Source organism: Adiantum capillus-veneris, chromosome 8, assembly GCF_014529385.1.
Source record: "Adiantum capillus-veneris isolate H3 chromosome 8, ASM1452938v2, whole genome shotgun sequence".
NCBI lineage: Eukaryota > Viridiplantae > Streptophyta > Polypodiopsida > Polypodiales > Pteridaceae > Adiantum > Adiantum capillus-veneris.
This window is the reverse complement of record NC_140938.1, coordinates 28,827,109-28,848,673: the sequence shown is the minus strand read 5'-3', so window position 1 is coordinate 28,848,673 and position 21,565 is coordinate 28,827,109. Positions and strand designations below refer to the sequence as shown.

At 42.4% G+C, this 21,565-nt stretch overlaps 1 protein-coding gene across 4 annotated transcripts; it reads right to left on the bottom strand.

The window, feature by feature from the left end:
• Positions 1 to 5,591: 5,591 nt before the first annotated feature.
• On the bottom strand, positions 5,592 to 7,817 carry LOC147451869 (serine/arginine-rich splicing factor RS2Z33-like). 4 transcript variants are annotated; one of them, XM_086517752.1, is made up of 8 exons: positions 7,747 to 7,817; positions 7,631 to 7,677; positions 7,299 to 7,412; positions 6,814 to 6,853; positions 6,624 to 6,719; positions 6,301 to 6,521; positions 6,118 to 6,204; positions 5,592 to 6,043 (listed from the first exon to the last, which is right to left on the bottom strand). In XM_086517752.1, the coding sequence occupies exons 3-8, from the start codon at positions 7,403 to 7,405 to the stop codon at positions 5,794 to 5,796; spliced, it is 801 nt and encodes a 266-aa protein (XP_086373878.1). In that variant the 5' UTR covers positions 7,406 to 7,412; positions 7,631 to 7,677; positions 7,747 to 7,817; the 3' UTR covers positions 5,592 to 5,793. The 4 variants fall into 4 exon arrangements, with proteins under 4 accessions (XP_086373878.1, XP_086373879.1, XP_086373880.1 ...); XM_086517753.1 differs by having other exon boundaries at positions 6,301 to 6,512; XM_086517754.1 differs by lacking the exon at positions 7,747 to 7,817 and having other exon boundaries at positions 6,814 to 7,139; positions 7,631 to 7,653.
• Positions 7,818 to 21,565: the final 13,748 nt, after the last annotated feature.

Genomic DNA, 21,565 nt, shown 5'->3' with positions numbered 1-21,565 from the left:
TGATGCTCACTCTAAAAGCTCCCTCCAAACCTCAATTCCTTGAAGTACTACTACACCAATAGCCTTATTGCTTGCATCAGTCTCCAAAACAAAAGGTTTTATTGGTTCGAAAATGTTTAATAGGGGAGCAGTAGCTAAAGTTAATTTAAGCTTGTCAAAGCTACTTTGTTGCTCTGCTTGCCAAGTAAATTGATGACCATGACCCTTCAAATTGTTAGGCATAGGCACAACCATCTTTGCAAAATTTTGAATGAACTTATGGTAATAGCTAACCATGCATATAAAATAGCTCTTGCAAATTTGTTGGGAGGTCGTTTGAAAATAGCATGGACTTTGCTAGGATCCATCTTAAGACTCCCGATGGAAATAAAATGGCCAAGATATTGCACCTTTGTTTGCATAAAAGCACATTTGATCTTGTTGGCATATACGGCATGCTTCCCAAGCATATGGAGACCTGTCATAGATTATCTAAATGTTCTTTCTTAGAACGGCTATAAATAAGTATGTCATTTAAGAAGACAACTACATATTCACCGAAATAAGTTCATAGGACCGTGTCCATAAATATTATAAATAAATCTAGAGATTTGTCAAACAAAAGAAAGAGCAAGAAACTCAAAACATCCAAACCTTGTTTAGAAAGTTGTTTTAGGAATATCTCTTGCATCGATTTGTAACTGATGATATCCAGATCACAAATCAATCTTTTGTAAAGCTTGTAGCTATTGTAACCTTATTTAAACCTAGATAGTCTATGCTCATGGGCATAGAACTATCCTTCTTCCTCACCAAGAACACTGGAGATGCCCATGGAGAAGAACTAGGTCTAATGAAACCCTTGCTAATATACTTGGCTTGTTGGCATTCCAATTCCTTAGCTTCACGTTAACTAAGCTTATAAGTTGGTTTGTTGTTTGGTTGCACAGTTATACTATGTTGTATGTCCCTCTCTAGAGGTAAACCCAACGGTAAATCATTTGGAAAAACCTCTTTATATTCATGAAAAACTCGATTAAAAAGCAAAAGCAAAAATTTTATATTTATGTACAGAGAAGCTAAACAAGCAATAACACAAATAAATATTCTCTATTTTATTTGCTTTTGGCCGCATAAGTGCAACTCAACTATACATATGAGAGGACGTCCCATTCTCCAAAAAGTAAAACATGATTATGATTGGTCCCTCAAATTGGAGTGTTATGTTGATAGCCATGTTTCAAAGTAGGTCCTTAGCTATATAGACACTCATGCCCAAGCGCTACACTAGCTCTTGACATGTTCATAACCTGACAGTTTGGATCGCCCTAGACTGCTAGTGGCACATCCTTACCTATAGTGTCCCAAACATATGAGCCTTGCCCTTGCATAAGAGACATTGTGTAGTTGTTTGTATTGTTAGTTTTGGAAGCTTCAATCGTTTCACCAAAGCATGATAGAGAAATGGGTTTTCCCGTCGTCTATAAGTATGCGCATCTTGTGCCCATTAATGTATCCATAAAGGTGGTTTAAATCATATGAACTCTCTAAGTGCTTCCACATTGAAGTTGTAAGCAAGCACTACTTTCCACATTAAACCCCGTACATACATACAAGCATGCCGACACTCACCTCCACATAGAATTTTTCCCACATGAGAAATTCCACCCACACACAAGAACATGCATGCATCCGTGCACAGAGAGAGAGAGAGAGAGAGAGGTCTCCTTCTTGAAGTTGTAAACACGCACTACTTTCCACATTAAACCCCATACATATATACAACCATGCCCACACACACTCACACACACATATAGAATTGTTCCCACATGAGAAATGCCCCCCCCCCCCCCAACACACACACACACACCTATTCCCACATGAAGAAACCCATACACATACATGGAGAAACCCCTTTGTGTTGGCAAGGGGGCCTCTCCTTCTTTCATGATGAAGAAGGTTAGAGTGGCTAATTCATGGACACACCACTCCTCACTCCACGCTTTCTTCGGAGAGGTGGCTTATTACACAACAATCCAATGTTTGTGAGCACTTTAGGAAGCCTTCTTGCATGCCTCTATGTTTGCACTTTGTCTCCTTTAGATGCAGCAAGAAAACCTGTGGGACTGCTTCTCTCTCTCCTTAGAAAAGCAAGCAGGTTGTTTTTCCCTTCAAATCTTGCCAATGGTGGTCAGGCCGCATTTTGAAAACCTCCCTCCAATCACCATTATAGAATTACTACCTTGCATTGTAATATCTCGCCCAAAAGGCCCTAACTTGAACTCCATAGTTTACCAGGTGGTCAACAAGAATAGCTCTTTTATGATGTTTTTATTGCCTTGTGTATGATTTCGCGCGTGTGAAAAACAAGGATTTTTTTTAAATGACCTCTGATAGTTGGTGAGCTTCTCATTATAAATGCTCAAAATGCATGCTCTTTGATGCATTCTAGATAACATAAAAAGCGTGTCATTCTAACACACCATACACTTTTCATAAATGTAGTTAATCTATTAGTATGGCCAAATGAAATTACAAGAAATCACAATCCTCATGATTAATCTTGAAAGTTCCCTTAAAGACGGCTTTAGAATGAATTCTCCCTTGATGATAGCTTGATTTAAGTTTTAACTCAATGAAATATTTTTCTCTATAAAGTTGATAAAATTAGATTTTTGATACCCGGCATATGGAGCTTGGTTTAATCATGAGATTGTTTAGTACCTAAATATCCTATATAACCATTGTATCCCTTCAGTTGGAAGTGTATGAATGGTGCATGTGGATCTAACTAGCCACAATTGTTGTACTCTTTCTCTATGATACATTGATCTATAGCAAGGCCAAGAAAGAACATCTAAGAAAGAGATTTCATTTGCTAAGAAAGAGCTCCCTCTTTGTCCTAGAATCAAGATAAGAATGTTATGCACAAGAGGTTAGGTATCTTGGCCATATCATCTTAAGAGAGGATATCTGTATGGGTGTCCAAGAAAGGCAAAGATGATATTAAATTGGTCTATATTTAAGAATCTGGAAGAGTTGTCAATCTTCTTAGATATGTTTAGAGTCTATCACATTATGCTAAGATTGTTCACTAAAGAGTTAAACAACTCAAAGGGAAAAGGAAAACCTTCAAGTGGGGGGAAGACCACAAGAGAAAGTATGAAAAGTTGAAGGTAAAAATTACCATAGGTCCAATTTTGTGCATTATTGACAAAGAAAAACCCATCAATGGGAGAGATCATTGCTAGCAACTTTGCCATAGGTGTGGTTGTATCACAAGAGGGTCAACTAGTAGCACTTGAAAGTAAGAAGTTGGGTTGTCAATAAAGAAGTGTAACAACTATAAAAGGGAGGCATATGCAATTGTCCATGCACTTAGCAAGTTCAGTCACTAGTTTGATCAAGAAAGCATGAAGTCCAGCAAAGTTAAAAAGGGTGGAAAGGCCAAATGGGCCAATCTCTTACAATAATTTGAGTATGAGCTTACATATTGCAAGAGAAAATATAATATGGTAATAGAATCCATCAACAAGATGCCTATAATATATGAATTGAGTTTACTCAATTCACTAGTGTAAAATTGAAATCTGTCAAGAGAGAAATGTGAGGTTGAACCTATATATTCCAAAGTACAAGAAACCGTAGAGAATGGGGATCCAAATCAAGAAGTTTCCAATGACAATGAGGTCATGGATCCTATTGGGAGAATTCTACCATAGCTAATGGTTGCTTATTCCACAAGGGTAGAATTTGTCCAAAAAGATCAAAAGATAACACACCAAATACTCTATAGGTGTCATGTTATTCCAAATACGAAACATTCGAGGCTCACAAACAAAGACCTTTAAAAACAGTATGAAATGTATATGGAAGTCTAGACAATGGGTAAATGAATATGGATGTCCTAGACAATAAATATGGATGTCCTATACAATGTGGACAAATGCATCCAGTGCAAAGGCCAATAAAAATGAGATTAAAGATAAAAGTGGTCCTCTTGATCCATTAAGACAATCCTTTGAGGAAAGGGAGATCATATCACACGTTAACCTAAAACATAGAGAGGACATCTACATGTCATTAAGTGAGCGAAGATGGCAAGGTTTAGTACTAATGAGTGCGACGTAACTTTTCTAAATGTGGCTAATCTGTTTGATGAGAAACCTTATAGCTACCTACATGCATTGTTATTTATCATAAAATCTCAAAAAATGGCTATGGAGAACCTATCCTAACTTTGTAGTCTACATACATCCATTAATATTTATCGAGAAAGAAAACTTAAAAGCAATTTATGGAGAGCTATCTTTTGCTACATATTGATACTAAGCTTAGCATGGCGATTATGGGCCATCAAAATGGATGACCACACTTAACAAGTCTACCAAATCCTATGTGAATGGACAATAACCTAATCAGAGAAAATACCCTTGCAATGGATATTGCCCATCTATACTGATGTTTGCATATAAACATCAAGCACCCTTGCAATGGATATTGCCCATCTATACTGATGTTGGGGTCTTTATTTGCAAAGGGACTGCAATAAGAGAAAGTGGAGGCAACACAAAAAAGAAAAAAGACAGATGAGGTACCCAAATTTGCTTGATCCGAATAGAAGACCTCTCAACTTTTAAGCAAGTATTATCTATAGATGGTATTTTGAGAACGATGGCCATAAATCCAACATTCCAAATTGGCTCTCCAAAAGGAATAGAGTCAAACTAGCAATCTTGCTCTAGAATATTGGAAAATATGACTCTTTAATATTCTACCCTTTCCACATAAGAAAAAGGTACAGATATACCATTACTTTGATCTCGAGCCTTCCCGATTTGGTTTCAAGGACTCAGATAATCTTTTGAGGGAGGCTTGTGCCATCACTATAAGCGTAGATTTTTTATTACATCAACGGTGGATTACTTCGATAGATGTCGATTGAACGAAGCCTTTCATCATTCGTAACTTGATTGAATGACACTACAATAGCTCATAATTTTTCAGCTGATAAGAGAGAGACCCCATCACATGGTGTGGGAAGTTTGAAATTATTAGAAATCATCCAACATAGGCAACTTAATGATTTGGAAGACACGAGTCTGAGGAGACGTACAAAGAGAAGGTGCACCTGAACATTATCAATCTCCTCTCTAAGGTTTCACTACCCTTCAAAAAGGCCACAGGTGACATCATTAGCAAGCAATCAAATAAGGTGGAAAGATTGTGAATAACTTCTTGGGGAAAAAATCCCCATAGTACGTAAAGGCGATGCCGAAATGGAAAGCAGTAAGATCTTTGGATCTAGAAATACAAAACGATCAAAAGCTTGATAATTTACATCAGAATCAAGCAAACAAAATAGATCGACACAATAATGAGGACAACATAGGTGCAAAAAATGTTCGCAAAGATATTGTTGAGCATTTCGGCACAAGTTGAGTTACTCTAAAACTGCACTCTGCTGTTAGATCATCAATCCATGCAACTTGACAAGGGTCACAACAAGCAGATGCTCGAACGCAGACACCGAGGCTTATGTATAGACCCATGCTGCAAACCAAATCTCAACAGCTTATGGTCTCTAATTAAACATGCGGACACAAACCTCATGCAGTAATCGCAAAGAACTTTCTTTAAAGTTTGATTTCGAGATAACACAACAATGCGGTAAAATCATAAGAAAACTAGGTATCCAGCTCAGGAAGCTTATTAAAACAGAATAAACAAACAGGCATAGCATACCTTTAAAGTTGAACGACAAAATCAGGGGGTCACAAAAACAATTGCACATAATACTACTAGTGCATCTATTCAATCTCCACCAGAATGGCTAGAACTTTGATATTCTTTCACGGGAGACTTCTCAAGATCATCGGGACGCACAGGACTGCGACTAGTACTGCGGCTACGAGAAGGGCTATGGCTGTTACCAACAGGACTTACTGAGCGGCTTCGTTCCTCCCTATCTTGAGGTGTCCTGGACCGACTTCTACTTCCTTTCATTGGCCGCTGTGGCTGCTCTCCTTGTTCAGTGTTCCGCTGGTCTTTTCTAGGAGATCCACTGTCACAAAGGGCAATCTATATGATGCATACCGAGCAATAAGCAACTAAAAAGACATCAAGATTTGCACATACCTCCTATCATCTTCAAAGCTTCGACTTCGGCTCCTCCTGTGCCGTGCTGGAGATCTTGATCGAGATCTAGACCGACTCCTGTTCCGCCTGACCACAAATGGACCATAAATCAAGACCAAAAATAGCCAGGGGTTGGCTATGACTGACTATAACTAAAGCTCTATTCAACTCTGATCGACAGACCTTGGGCTGCTCCGGCAATTGCGCTCAATGTGACCTCGTTCCCCACATCTATAGCATCTGTTTTTCCAATCACCAGCCTTGCAGTCTCTTGCCCAATGCCCATCATGTCCACAATTATAGCATCGCCCCGTTCCTGGAGGGGGGCCTCGGCTGGTAAAATCCCGAGAAAACGCACTTCCTCCTCCCCCTCCTCCTCCTCCTCCTCCACCTCTCTGAGGATCCTACCACGCATGTGCAGTTAACATCAGCTATTGGCTAGCAGCCACAGAACAAAACCAACAAAATGAATGACTCACAAGACATTTTTCAGAGATATTGCATACCCGTTTGGCAAACTCAACCACTATCCGACTGCCATCAAAAGTGCGACCATTCAAAAAGTGCCGTGCTTCATCAGCATCCCGAGAATCGCTAAAATTCTGCACCAAAACAAGTAAGACATATCGTGCAAAAACACTGCCAACTTTTGTGAAAGCGTAATTCTCACAAAGAAGATAAAGTAAGGTTACACACCACAAAAGCAAAGTCCTGCTTCATGTCCACATCTCGAACTCTGCGTCAAATCCGGACCAGACAAAAAGAGCAGCGCACCATGTCAAGCAGGTCACCAGATACTGATTCTCATCATCAGATGAACCAAACACCATAATTCCACCACGACCCTTTTGCCAAATCCACCAACGTGTGAACGGCGACACACACAAAGAAGCACTTCATTTGCCTACGTACGCGCCAAAGCCTCCCCCTTAAGTCACAGTAATGCCACCATTATTCAACAAGGCAAGGCCACCTCCCTCTCAACAATTAAACCTCCAGGCCGGAAGAAAACCCACCAAAACCTTCAACAACATCACTAAAATCAACAGAGCATTCTACTTCTACCAGAAAAAACGACTCTAAAAAATGTTGACAACCCCGCTCAGATATTTCATAAGACCTGCTCAAGGCTTCAGACCCAATGTGAAAGAAGGAACCAGTAATAAAGTGGAGATTCTTACCTTCCATACTTGCCGAAAAGGGCTTCAAGATCGCGGGTGCGAGTTCTGCTCGAAATATGCCCAACATATAGGCGCGTTGGACCGGATCGTTCATCATACCGTGACATATTGACCCTAAATTTCAATTTACAAACAACAATCATCAGTACATTCAGCAATAGTATTTTCTGGATGTCTAAAGATTCACAATACATGCGCCTTGCACAACACGTACACCCCAAAAAGCAACATCACAAGAACAGACTGGCCGCGAACTAGCTTTCTCACACGAGGAAGACGACCACAAAACACAGGGACGAAAAGAAATTTGGCCACGGAAGGCATTGATTTACCTGACAGTTGAAACTGGAGAGAGATCTGTCTGCAGGGACAACAAGAGCTGCGGGAAGAAGGAGAAGAGTTAGAAGAGCGCAGGAGGCAACGTTATGAAGAGATGGAGAAGTGCTACCTTGCCACCGCAGGCGGAGATCTCCAAAGTCACACCTTCTCAATGTAAGACAACCTTAATCTTACCTGTAAAATTTCTCTCCAAGCAAGACCAATTTAGTGAGCCAATTTCTATTCAATTTATCACAATTTTAAAAAAATTGTAGAGAGGATGTTTACCTTCATTATCTAAGATTGATTTCACTAAAGGAGCAAGCCTAGCTATGCCAAGTGGCCACATGTGATAGCGCAGCTAAATGAGGATGGATGGAGAGAGAGAGAGAGAGAGAGATTGAGAACCAGAGGTAAAGAGAGAAAAGCATGGTGTTGGCACGTTTAGAAAAAGAGCGCTCGAAATTAAAGCTCGAAAAAGAAGCCGCCAGCCAACTTATATATAGTGCATGGTGTTGGTGTTGTATGGCGTTTAGAAAAAGAGCGCTCGAAAAAGCTGGATCCAGCCAACTTATATGTAGTAGCGTAGCAATATTGATTATCTCCTCACCTAGCGAGGAGAGAGAGAGAGAGAGAGAGAGAGAGAGAGAGAGAGAGAGATTGACACAGCACATCAGTTGACGCACCGAAAATTGATGCAGCAGAGGTATTGCAGAGCAGAGGGTAATACACATCAAAAATTGACGCAGCAGAGGTATTGCAGAGTAGAGGGCAATTATATGTGATTGTGTGTGTGTGTGTGTGTGTGTGTGTGTGTGTGTGTGTGTGTGAGAGAGAGAGAGAGAGAGAGAGAGAGAGAGAGTCCTCTACTTCAAGTATTGCGTTGCGCCTCTGCTTCAAGTATTGCGTTACGTGCTAGTATTGCCTGCCGGTAATGTTTGCAATGGACAGGAGGGAGGGTCTACAAACTGCCAACCAACCACAACACACATACAGTATTGCAGTGTAGGACGATGGATGAGGGCCAGCCGGGGCATACATTTGCTGCTTGTCATGTGTATTATTTATTGCCCTTTGGAGGGAAGCGCAAGCCAAGCCTCCTTTGGATGCCAGCTACTCTTACGCGGCGCCGCTGACACCCTTAAACGGTCCTTATGTTCGTGCTCCTGTTGTGAGGATCCCGCAATCACTGCATTCCAAGAAACGCCATTCCGGAGAGAAAGAAAGAGAGATTGTGCGCTGCAGGCCGGAGAGAGAGAGAGAGAGAGAGAGAGAGAGAGAGAGAGAGAGAGAGAGAGAGAGAGAGAAAGAGAGACTTTTCGCTGCAGGCCACACACACACATGGAGAGAGAGAGAGAGAGAGAGAGAGAGAGAGAGACCTGTCGCGCGAACGTTTGCAAATCAATGCTCCTGTTGTGAGGATCCCGCAATCAATGCATGCATTCCAAGAGACGCCATTCCGGACAACAACTGAGGGCTCACTGCTGCAGACTCGAGAGAAAGAAAGGGAAGCTGCGCTGCAGGTCGGGGAGAGAGAAAGAAAGACTTTGCGGCGCTGCAGGCCACAGAGAGAGAGAGAGAGAGAGAGAGAGAGAGAGAGAGAGAGAGAGATAGAGAGAGAACTTCTTGCTAAGGGCTCACTGCAGGCCGGAGAGAAAGAAAGAGAAGCTACGCTGTAGGCCGGAGAGAGAGAAAGAAAGACTTTGCACTGCAAGCTAGCTGCAGCTCTGTGTATGTGTGGGCACAGAGAGAGAGAGAGAGAGAGAGCTGGTAATTAGTAACGTCTTCAAAACGTTAAATAGACCTAACTAATAGAATATTTGTCTAAGGAGCTGACAATTAGTAAACGTCTTCAAAAAGTGAAATTGACCTATCATAAGACCTTACTATTACAATCCTTGTCTAAGCCATTGTTTGGTTTTTTTTTTTTTAAAGTAAATTGAAGCACTAAACTAAAACACAAAAGGAAGCTAAGAAGAAGTAGAAGAGGCTCAGAAGTGAGGGGGAAATCCGCAATCCGTAGCAGACAAGGAGGCTTAGAAGTGAGGGGGGGGGAATCCGTGATCGGCGGGAGACAAGAAGCTTTGCATAATTTATGGTCGCGCTCGTAGAGAGATAGAAAGAGAGGGAGCATCCGCGATCAATACCAGACAAGAAGCTTTGCACCATTTTCAGTAGGTGCAAAAGGGGTAGAGAGAGAGAGAGAGAGAGAGAGAGAGAGAGAGAGAGCTTACAGCTCTATGTTGCACGGCTATGCGGCGTTTTCAGGAGGTGGTTAAGAGAAAGGGAGAGGGAGGGAGATTTATTAAACGTCGTGAAAAGACTTGTGAGACCTATTTTGTGCAACGTTTTCAGCAGGTGGTTAAGAGAAAGAGAGAGCGAGGGATTGCTGACTGCTGCAGATAGTAATCACTCCAGGCCGGAGAGAGAGAGAGAGAGAGAGAGAGAGAGAGAGAGAGAGAGAGACGTATTGCTGCAGAGACTGCTGCAGTCTGCAATCACCTACACGTGAATCTTAAACGCATGCGATGCTGATATAGACACAAAAATAAGGTAAAAAAATCACGATGATATTGCTAGTCTAAGCCTTACTCCAAGCCGGAGAGACAGAGAGAGAGAGGGGGGGGGGGGGGGGGGGGGGGGGGACTGCTGAAGAGCTGGGATTATTAGTGAGAGACTGTTGCAAAAAATTGTTGTAATTGGCAATGCCTTCGTCGATATGTATGCCAATTGTGGTGCGCTTTGTGTGTGTGTGTGTGTGTGTGTGTGTGTGTGTGTGTGTGTGTGTGTGTGTGTGTGTGTGTGTGTGTGTGTGTGAGAGAGAGAGAGAGAGAGAGGGGGGGGGGGGGGGGGGACTGCTAGAAAGGGATCCTGTGCTGACACAAAGAAATTCACGATGAATTGATTTCATAGAGAAGGAGAGAGAGAGAGAGAGGTTGTAGCTTTGCATCTCCACGTGTGTGTGTGTGTGTGGACGTGCTGTTTTCAACAACCTCATAGAGAGAGAGAGAGAGAGAGAGAGTTGGTGATTAGTTGTGATATTAAATGTCTTCAAAAGTTAAATTGACCTATGATGAGAACTTAACTACTACAATCTTTGTCTAAGCCAATGTTTGGGTTTTTTTTTTCAAGTTCTTCAATAAAATCCCTACTTCAAATATTTCTATGCTGCATAGCGACAGTATTGCATGCGTACTTGCTCCGTGTGTAAAGCATCTAAACATTGAACTCATGGCTATTGCCAGTGTTCCTTCAATCAGATGCAAGAAAGCAAAGCTAACAAACTATCGTCATTTTTTTATTAAAAAAATTCTAAAAAAACTAGTCCCTCTAACCCTAGAGGAAAAGCATAAGTCCCCCTTCAACACTGGAGGGGATAAAAGTGGCGGGGGAAAGGCACATTCCTTACGGTATTATAAAAAATGTGGAGAATTGTGCCAACTCCACACCATACTTATGTATGGTTTTTTTTTCCACAACACACCAGCATTATGTACACGATGTTTGCACAAAAAACACTAGCATTTTGCATGTGCATGTTGCTGTATTGTACGATATACTGCAACAAATAATTCCATGTTGTCAATTAACGCATAACTTTTGCATTGTCTTTTTTATTAAGAAAACATATTTCCTTAAAACTATGTCATTATTTGGTGATTTAGTGATCAAGGTTGCTCATCTATTATGCAATACTATGACATTGTTGTTGAAAATCCAAGGATCAATTGATTGCTAGTATATTGTTTAGTATTGTGAATTTGTCGTTCCAAGTTTAGAGGTCGTTGTTGTGTACATATCAATTTAGGGTATTAAGAAGAAAACTGAATTTTTCTTCTGTTGTTGGGTAGATATGAAGGACTGTATGATTCTCCAAGAGCCTGATCACTTCGACATCAATTTTCCTCTCGATTGCAAATGTCGTGATGAGTCTCCCATTCACACACTATAGTCATCATCTCATTTATACACGCCCCCGTCTTAAACTGTAAAATTGAATTTATTTCCTGTTGTGGCGTAAATATAGAGACCTATATGACACTCCAAAAGCCTGATCACTTCGATATCAATTGTCTTATCGATTGCAAATGTCGTCATCTCCCATTAGCACACTGTGGTCATCGTCTCATTTATGTACGTCCTCGTCTTAAACTGTAAAATTGAATGTATTTGTGTTATAGAGTAGATATAGTGACATGTATCACACTCCAAAAGCATGATTACTTCGACACCAATCGTCCTCTCGATTGCAAATGTCGTTGTCTCCCATTCAGACACACTATGGCGATTCCCTCCTTTGTACACACCCCCATTTTAAACTGTAAAGTTGAATTTATTTATACAATTCCATGGTGTAACCTGTCGACTGCAAAGATCACGTCCCGTATTGCAACATTGGCTATCACTTTGGACCCCCATGTCGTCGTGCTTAACCGAGCCACTTTCTGTTAGTCACCATTGTAGGAGCACAATTCCCATTAGTTGTTACCCTTAGCATGCCATCCGATGTGAAAGGCACTTCCTATTAGCTTGTATGTTGAGGCCCTACTAGGTTATGAGCATGGATCTTGACCAAACATACTGCACTGCTTTATCAAATATTTGATGTCATTAAATAAATTTAATTATAGACACTAATTTGTTGATTTCCATTCCCTCCTCCTTGTCAATACAATACTTGTAATTGCTGCAGTAAATCTAGCTCCCCTTTCGAGTTATAAAGTGATAAATGCTCTCGCCGATACATCATAATGTCATTTCAGTGCTTGTAGGTAAAATGCTTCTCGAACAAGCACTGCAGTTGGAAAAGAGATTACGCACACAATTAGTGCGGGTAGTGGATGCCCTCACATTGGACGAGATAACAACAACCTTGCGAGATGAGCGGCGCTTACAAGCCTTGCTCTCTGAAGTGGTTCACTCAAAAGCCTTGAAGTTTGAGGGTGCAGATATTAGTGACGTGCAGCACCTTCTCTTCAGTATTGTTGGAGACATGCCAAAATGTGCTATCGACTTGCGAGGTGACTTACCAGAGGACATACAAATGGAGAAATTACAACATTGGTATAACTGCTGGAAGGTTGAAAAGGAAAAATCCACCCGCGCAAGGAATATTGACACACAGAACACCTTCAACAAGAAATTGCAGAAGGAGACCCTTCGAGATAGCAGAGGATCCATGTCTAGTTTGCATATTCAGAAAACTGTATTGAACTCATTTTGCTCTGTCACCTTGGGCATTCCATTTGAAGCTATAAAACGAGGAAGGAAACTAGGATCTGGGTCATATGGAGACACTTATGAATGCAAAATGGAAGGGATTTCTTTCCTTCCATCCAACAATGTGTACTGCTTTAAGGAATTCAAAGGTCAAGCAAAACAACAATTCAAATCATTCGCAATCAAGAGCAGTGTTGACCTCAACCACCGAGGTATTGTGCGTGCTCTTGCACATACAATTCAATCACCATGGGTACTTATATTTCCTCATTTCAATGGACCTTCCCTTGGCGATTTGATGGAGTGTGTGCCTGCACCTTCTGGAAGCATCAGTGAAATTGTACTTGCCATGGGTGATGAAAAACACAAAAAACCAACTGAACTTGAGTTGCAGCAATGCAGGCTCATCATCAATCATGCTTCGTCTTTGATTCATGCACTAATAAAAGCTTTGGCATTTGCACATGACAATGGAGTTATTCACAATGACCTTCACCCTTGGAACATTATGCTTGACTTTACTAGACAGGGAATACCAAGACTAGGCATTATAGATTGGGGTCTTGCCCTTCGACCACCGTATGAGAGAAGACCAACAAATATTCGCAAGCAAAAGAGCATGCCATAAGGCCTAGGCGAGCAGTTGAACCCCTGAATACCAGATCTACATGCCCTTGGAGCAAATCAACTGATGTGTATGCACTTGCATGGGTCATCAATCAGCTCGGTATTTTTTGCAACCAATTCTGTGTCTATTACAAACTTGACTTGATGCAAACAAGGACTGCTATCGAGGTTCAAGCCATACAGAACATAATCAATGTCATAAAATCTAATATCTAACCAACCCAAATGATTTTCTCATATTAAATTGATCACTTAATGTGGGAGAATAAAAGTGTTAAGATATAGATATGTGCTTATAGATCTATCTCAACACTGGGCCAATGGTAAAGGGGCCCAAATGAGGGATGGTCTATCAAAGAGCAAGGCTAACCAATGGAGCATAAGACCTTAGGGTTAGATTCATTGAAGACCTCCAATAATGTGTGTAAAAGTCCTTTGACCTTAGGTAAGCTAGGGCTGAGCTTGAGGCGGGAACCCGGCCCAAGCTCGAGGTGCTTGTCGTGCTTGAGGTGCTTGTCATGCTTGAGGTGCTTGATTAAGGTGCTTGAGGTGCTTGACTTGCTACTTGATTAAGGTGCTCGAGGTGTTTTGACATGCTTGCCTGAGATGCTTGTGGGAACACCCCTAGTTCAAGTGCATTGTCATGCTTGATGACTAAGGTGCTTGAGCACCAAAAGTCAAAAGTATCCCTACAAGAGGGGGGGCGAGCCCTTTTCCTAGGGGATAGAGAGAGAACACACACTCACACACACAAGGAAGGCCCAAGCTTGAAGAGGCAGCAGGGACACATGTCATGCCCCTACCTATGTTACCTTCATAAGATGCCTGAAGCCTATTGGTTGGCCACCCAAGGGGTCCAATAGTAATTTAGGAGATTTAATTAATTGATTTAGCATTTATCTAGCCCTCTCTCTCAAAGGGGAAAGGGGGACACTTGTCTCAAGGCTACCCCTACTGCTTGTAATGCCTCCTGCTTATGATTGGCTAGGCCTGGAGGGGTCCAATGAGCTTCAAGCATGAGCTACAAGGGGGGGTCGACCCAAGCAAGCTAGGGGGTTGCTTAGGGGGTATACTCACCCACACACACTCACAAACACTCTCATTGTGTGCTATGCAAAGTGCAAGAGCTCCCTCTCCAAGCAAGTAGAGGTTGAGAGCCTACACCAACACTCTTGGCTATGGAGTGCAAATCCAACCAAGAGCCATGCTTCAATGCTTAAGCTTGCCATCTCCTTCTTCTTCATTACTATGCTATTGTTGGGGTATAAAGCCCAATGTGGTCGCCCAGGTAAGTGGGCGGGCCGCCAGGTATGTACACAGATTCTTTTGTAAAAACCTAATAAGAACTCACTATGCTCTACACATTATAGTAGAGTGAGTTCACCATATCGTCGTGCTCTTCTTCTCGCACTCTCTCTTGCGTCGCACTTCCGCTCGTACTCCTTCAACTGGTATCAGAGCTCAGACATATCCAAGCCGCAATTCCATGACGAGACTTTCCACGATACTTACGTGAAAATCTTGCAACAAAGTTGGACCATAATAGAATGTGACAACCTGGTCACACCTAGGAACCAACCATGAGACCTTCTCATGAACGTAGCATACTTTGCAGCAAAAGTTGGACCATAATAGAATGTGACAACCCGGTCACACCTAGGAACCAACCATGAGACATTCTTATGAACGGAGCATACTTTGCTATATGTAGAAACGACCCTCCGTTAAGGTGGTTTCACAGCACTTGTAATCACAACAAGTCTGTACTTAGTACCCGACAATTTTTAGCCACTGAAATTGTTCCTGATACTGTGTGCGTCAATTGGTCTAATGAATGGATGCGACCAGCACCTAGGGACTTCGTCGCGACACATCATTTCGAATTGGGCGCCAGTGTCAGTCCCAGAGACTCATATTCTCCACATGTGGAATATGTCTCAAGTAAGGATGCCAGGAAAAGTGACATCCCTCAAGTACGAGCTGTACTTGTGTGTGGAGGAACTACAAACACTCTGCGACACGAGTGAGAGGAACCCTCATTATCATGCTCCACACTGGCTAAACCAAACTCCTTGAGTTCCTAGACCATGTTGTATCCCATGTGACAACATGTGCCAAATCGAGCCCTACAAGTAGGTTCGTAACAGCATAAGGCAAAAAGGTAGATTGGACACTTGGCCCAAAATACTTTGTGCCGACATGCCCTTGGCATGGCTCTGTAACATTCAAGCGTACTTATACGTCTTGAAAAAAAAAACAAGCAAAGCATACAAAAAATGGAATAACACCAAATTAATAGATGCGTACCTGGAGGTTTGAACGGAATGTTCACTTACCAGTATTCAAACGGAGAGGAGCACATCTCCTACCTGAAAAACAAACAGCATTGCACTGGGAACCGTGGGTGTTTCCTTCGCAATCCAACCCCTTTGGTTAAAATCTACGTAGTCAAACCCCTTGGTAAGACCCTTTGTAGAAACTGCTCAACTAGCAGGTAATGGCAACCAACATAGTTAACCGTGTACATAATGATTGGAATCAACTTGAAAAGTTGAATTTGTCCGCTACTGCATGGTAGATTGCGGAATTCTTTCCTTGAAAGTCTAACTGAGAGAGATCAAACTGTGATCCTTAATGCAGATCAATTGTGATCCTGAATGCAGATCAACTATGATCCTCAATGCCTATGGGGTGATGTAGCAGTCACCCGTCGGATCGTACCCCAAAACAATATGTCCATAGACACTCTGTAATGCTATAGAGAGAGCATGAAATCCACACAAGTGAACTGCCTAGCTCGTGTGGACAGCCATGCTGTCACCACTGATTGCTGCATCTATACTTCCTTATAGAGATCAACTGCTATGAGTTGAAGATTATCAAAAACTCAGCTTGAGTGTCGCACTGAAAACATGTAGTGCAAAAATGACACCCTAAACATCCGTAATGACAAGACTCTTGCTTGTGCATTAACGTCGATGTATACTTCCCTGGGTAGATCTGTTCAATCTTGAAAACAATCACCCCAAAGAATGCCAATAGTTGGGTCTTACCCTTGGCCTGACAATGGCTCTTAGCCGGTGTGGCTCATAGCACTTATGCAAATTAGTGTTCAATGGACGAACCGATGAAGACTAATTTGAGTAGCATTTTAGCCACGTGGTAGCTGAGAGTTAGAGCACCTTGGCTCAGGCTGACTCATGAGCAAAACACGTATCAAAAGCTTCTTAGAAGATTTTTCATTTTTCCCTTAAAGAGAGGGAGAGAGAGAAGAAGAACATGCTGGGACACAACCACATTTTGACCTACCTGCCTTGCAGGGTCGTGATTGTATGAAAATGACTTAGCATTGGCAGTTTGCCTATGAAATAAGTTCTAGATTTAGGTTCCTTTTAGTGTTGTTGGGTGTTGATAGCAACCAACTAGCAGGTTCAACAATCCATCACTTAGTCTGTCCTTGACAGAGTTGCGAGGGTGATAGCGGAAGCATAATGCATAAAGTGGTGGAATCCATGCCACCTGTGTAGCATGCCTTGCATGCAAAAACTTAAGCCCTTGGCTACTATAACGGTCTCAAGCATGAGAACCAAAACCATAAGTGCCTTGCACAATCTAAACTGGTCGGAATTCTGTGAGGTGATATTCCCTATTTTGCCAGTTTTTGCAAACTTGTGTGCCACGGCCCTTGATGACAAGTCATTGGGCAGTTCCTTGGCACAAGGGAGAAGCCGTGCTTCATGTAAAATTGCCAAAGCACTTTGCTTTGCACAATGACAGTAATTGCCAAGTAAAGTGTAAACATGGAAAAATAATAAGAACATAAAATTGGCTAACCTGGTCGTTGCGGTCACCCGTTGACTCAAAAGTTCGTGGAACAAAACTCGCTTAAAATGGCTCGTAGCCATATCTGCTGCACAGATAGGAGCTGTTGGATGTAAATATACATCCCTTGTATGATATACGCTCGTCTGTCACGTAATGAAATAAGCTGGAAGCATTTTTCCAAATCCTTCCCAAGTTTGTATGCTCATAGCATAAGCCGAACGTGGGAATTTTCCATGCAATATACCTGGCTTGAAGCCTTGCTTCGCATAAAGAATGTTGTGATACTAGACGACGAAGTCAACTGTTGAGACACAAATAGCATGACAAAAAGCATCGACCTTGTCGAGTGATTTCAACTGAAAATAACCAGTCTTGTGTGGCAAACATCCCCTGTCCGCTTCGAGAAATAGTGACACGAAGTCAGCCATGCCGAGCAACATGCCCCCCCCGCATCAAGTCTAGCAGTAGGATGTGCCAATCTCCTTGAGATTCTAAAGCATCGCAAATTTGCTATGCTTTTGCATCAAAGTCAACCGTTGAGAATCCGTGCTTCGGAGCCAAGTGGTTGGGATTCAAGCCGTGCTTGATTCGAGTGTCCTAAGCAATACACAGCCTTGCTGTTAGAAACATCATAACCATGTCATACTCAAGCCAATATGAGAAGGAAGCCGTGCTGCACATGAGTTCTTATGTAGTTTTGATGCGGGGAGCCACCAGTTACGCTTGCCAGTTGACAATGGCATTCACAGCTTACTCGACCATGTCGAATTGTATTATGTAGTGAAAAAACAAAAGAAAAAACTCATGCAAAGTATGTACCTTGTACCTGCTTGGTTGGACTATGGTAGTCCCGATAATTTGTAAATGGAGTTCTGCTCCCAGGATTGCTTAGAAAACTCGTCTAAGCACGCTTATTGAGAATGGGAAGATCCTGTTGTTGCCTAATTTCAACAATAAACAACAACTAGCCGAGGAGCCATGTCCTAGCAAACTTGGTTTACAACTTCGTGAAAGTGTAATCAGCGGTTGGCCTTGCCAAATATTTGCATCTTAAATGCCACAAGCCTTGCCTGTACCAATATGGCATAAGCCTTGCCTGACCCGGAGGAGCAAACATGGCCGAGGATCAAAAATTTCCAAACCAAAACTGGGAATTTGATATCTATAACTGTAGACCCGAACATGCTCAAATTGCTCCATGCTTTGCTTGTGGTGCGTATAATGCAGATAAATCTGCGAGATTCAAAGAAGTTATCATTGAATATATTAAAGTCGACTTGCTTACCAACTCGTAGAAATCCAGGTTGAACAGCGTAAATCCTTTGTTGTCAACATCTGGCATGTATGTTGGCTCGTAACCCTTGTGCATGTCTCGACGACAACTTCCATGCCTTGCATAAATCTTGTGGGAGTTCGAAGAAAAGCTACTGCTTACCTTGTGACGTACTCACCGCGACCTTGATCCGATCTCAGTGAGTGGCATTATGTCTTGCAGAGTTCGTGTATGCGGTCCTGAGAAAATTTTGCAATCTATTTCTTGCTGCATGCAAGCTAGCCCACGCATGTCATCTTTGTTCAAAAACGCACCAGCCTGTCGAGAGGTCATATGCCCATGCGACGAGGCGGGGACCTTGGCCCGTGGGCAGCATCCCCTAATTCAATTTAATTGCCCAAGGCCTTTGGCCTTAGGGCATCTTGATGTGAAACCAGCGAACTCGCTAGGCGATGGAGTTCTCCACAGAGCCGTCGCGAGAGAGAAAGGGAGGTCGGGCTCCGCGCGTTGCTCGGATGCACCCTCAGCTGAGTCGAGTTTGCTCCGGCTCCGCCTCGCGCTCCCAACTAGGCTGACCACGAGTGATTTGGAGCCTGTCGATGAGCCATCTCCTCCCGCCTCAAGAGGCCTTGCACACGCCGCTTGCGTCTCGGCCCAGCCTTCCCCGCCTGTGGAGCAGCCCTTCCCACGACCATGCACTGTCGGCTTGTCCACGACCGGAGAGAGAGAGAGAGAGAGAGAGAGAGAGAGAGAGAGAGAGAGAGAGAGAGAGAGAGAGAGAGAGAGAGAGAGAGAGAGAGAGAGAGAGAGAGAGAGAGAGAGAGAGAGAGAGAACGCCATGCTTCCCCCCTCCATAGCTCCCTGTTGGCTCCTCCTCTCCCCTGAGCTCTGATACCAGTGTAAGACTGCGAGGGACTGGACCATGCAACTCTCCACCCAACCGTGCCATATATAGACTCCTAGCCCCTAAATATAGCGCCCCTTGACCGCATGTCCGTCCTGGCCCTTGGCCCTGTCCTTGGCCTGACAAGATGAGTATGCTATTGACCCTGACTTTAGAGACATAATGTCAGCCCTTGCTTTGGGGAAGAAAGAGGAACCATTCACCTTGCAGGATGGTTATCTTCTCCACGGCAATAGGCTATGTGTTACCCATTCCCTTCGTGAGAAAGTTATGTATGAATCCCATGCTCCTCCATATGCGGGGCATAGAGGTATTCAACCTACTCTCCGAGGAGTAGAGACATACTTCTATTGGCCTACCATGAAAGTGGACATACAAGAGTATGTATCAAAATGTGTAGTATGCCAAAAGACCAAGTATGATAGAGGTAAGCCACCTGGATTACTCCAGCCATTGCCTATTCCAAATTCACCATGGTAGAGTATATCCATGGATTTCATCTTTGGATTACCCAAGTCTATCCATGGGAATACAGGAATATGGACAATAGTCGACAGGTTTAGCAAGCAAGCACATTTTATTCCTGTCAAAAAGACTATTAAGGCACATCAAATGGCAACTCTCTTCATATCTCAGATTTTCAAGCACCATGGATTACCCACATCCATCGTGTCAGATAGAGATCCTAGAATGACCAGTAATTTCTGGAAAGGTCTCTTTGAAAATCTAGGAACAAGATTGAATTTCTCTTCGGCCTACCACCCACAAATGGATGGCCAAAGTGAGATAGCCAATCTTACGATACTCGATCTACTCAAGACTTATGTTACCGAAGTAGATCAACGCTCACAATGGGAAAAGTACTTACCTCTTGTAGAGTATGCCTACAATAATATTGTACATACTTCTACGGGAAAAGCACCTTTTGAGATCATTGAGGGAAGACCTAAAAGTCCCTTGCTACTCAAAGTACATGGGAAGATCTTCGCCGCCGATGAGTATAGCCGTGACTTACAAGAATCTTTTCAAAAGATTAGGGAGGCTATATCCATCTCTCAACAAAGGCAAAAAGCTGCTGCTGATAAGCACAGAAGAGCCTTAATGTTCAAAGAAAATGATTGGGTCTTACTCAAGTTTCCTAAGGCTCGATTAAGGCAAACTACGGGCAAAAATCCTACGGGCCATCAAAAGTATTATGCTAAACTAGCAAAAAGATACTATGGTCCTTTCCAAATCTTGAAGCCCATCAATGAGACGGCTTATCAACTCAAGTTGCCCAACCATTGGCTCATACACAATGCCTTTCATGTAAGCCTACTTAAGCCCTACAAAGGAGAGCCACCAACTGAACCAATCATTGAAGACCCTCCCGAAGTTGAAGACCAAGAAGAGGTGCTACAACCCGAAGCTGTCCTTCGGCATGAAGACAAGGTACTACAACATGGTAAGATTATCCGACGGTATCTTATTAAGTTCAAAAATTATCCTTTTGAAGATGCTAGATGGATGCAAGGAGTACAGCTTAAGGATAGTATGAACCTTGTCAATGCTTACAATGCTACATTAGAGTAAGCAAATGTACAAATTTCTTTTAAATGACTCATGTTTTTGTCTTATAAGACTAGTCCTCTTTTTAATTGTGCACAAATTTAACTAGTATGCATGCTTAGAATCATGTTTGTGATGACGACGTCTCTCAAACACCAAGTAGAATTTGTCACTCTACTTTGGGAGAATGAAATGGACTAAAGAGCAGACATGCTTGCGGCAGCTATGTCTCCCAAGCACCGAATGGATTAGTCATCCATCTTGGAAAGATGTCGTAGGGTAAAAAGGGATCCTCTACCCGCTAAGTAAGATTGACTAGTGACTAAGGCTTTATCTCTTCTACCTCATAGTCGAGGACGACTATGATTTCAAGAGAAAGGTAATGTCATAAAATCTAATATCTAACCAACCCAAATGATTTTCTCATATTAAATTGATCACTTAATGTGGGAGAATAAACGGGAACAAGTGTTAAGATATAGATATGTGCTTATAGATCTATCTCAACACGGGGCCAATGGTAAAGGGGCCCAAATGAGGGATGGTCTATCA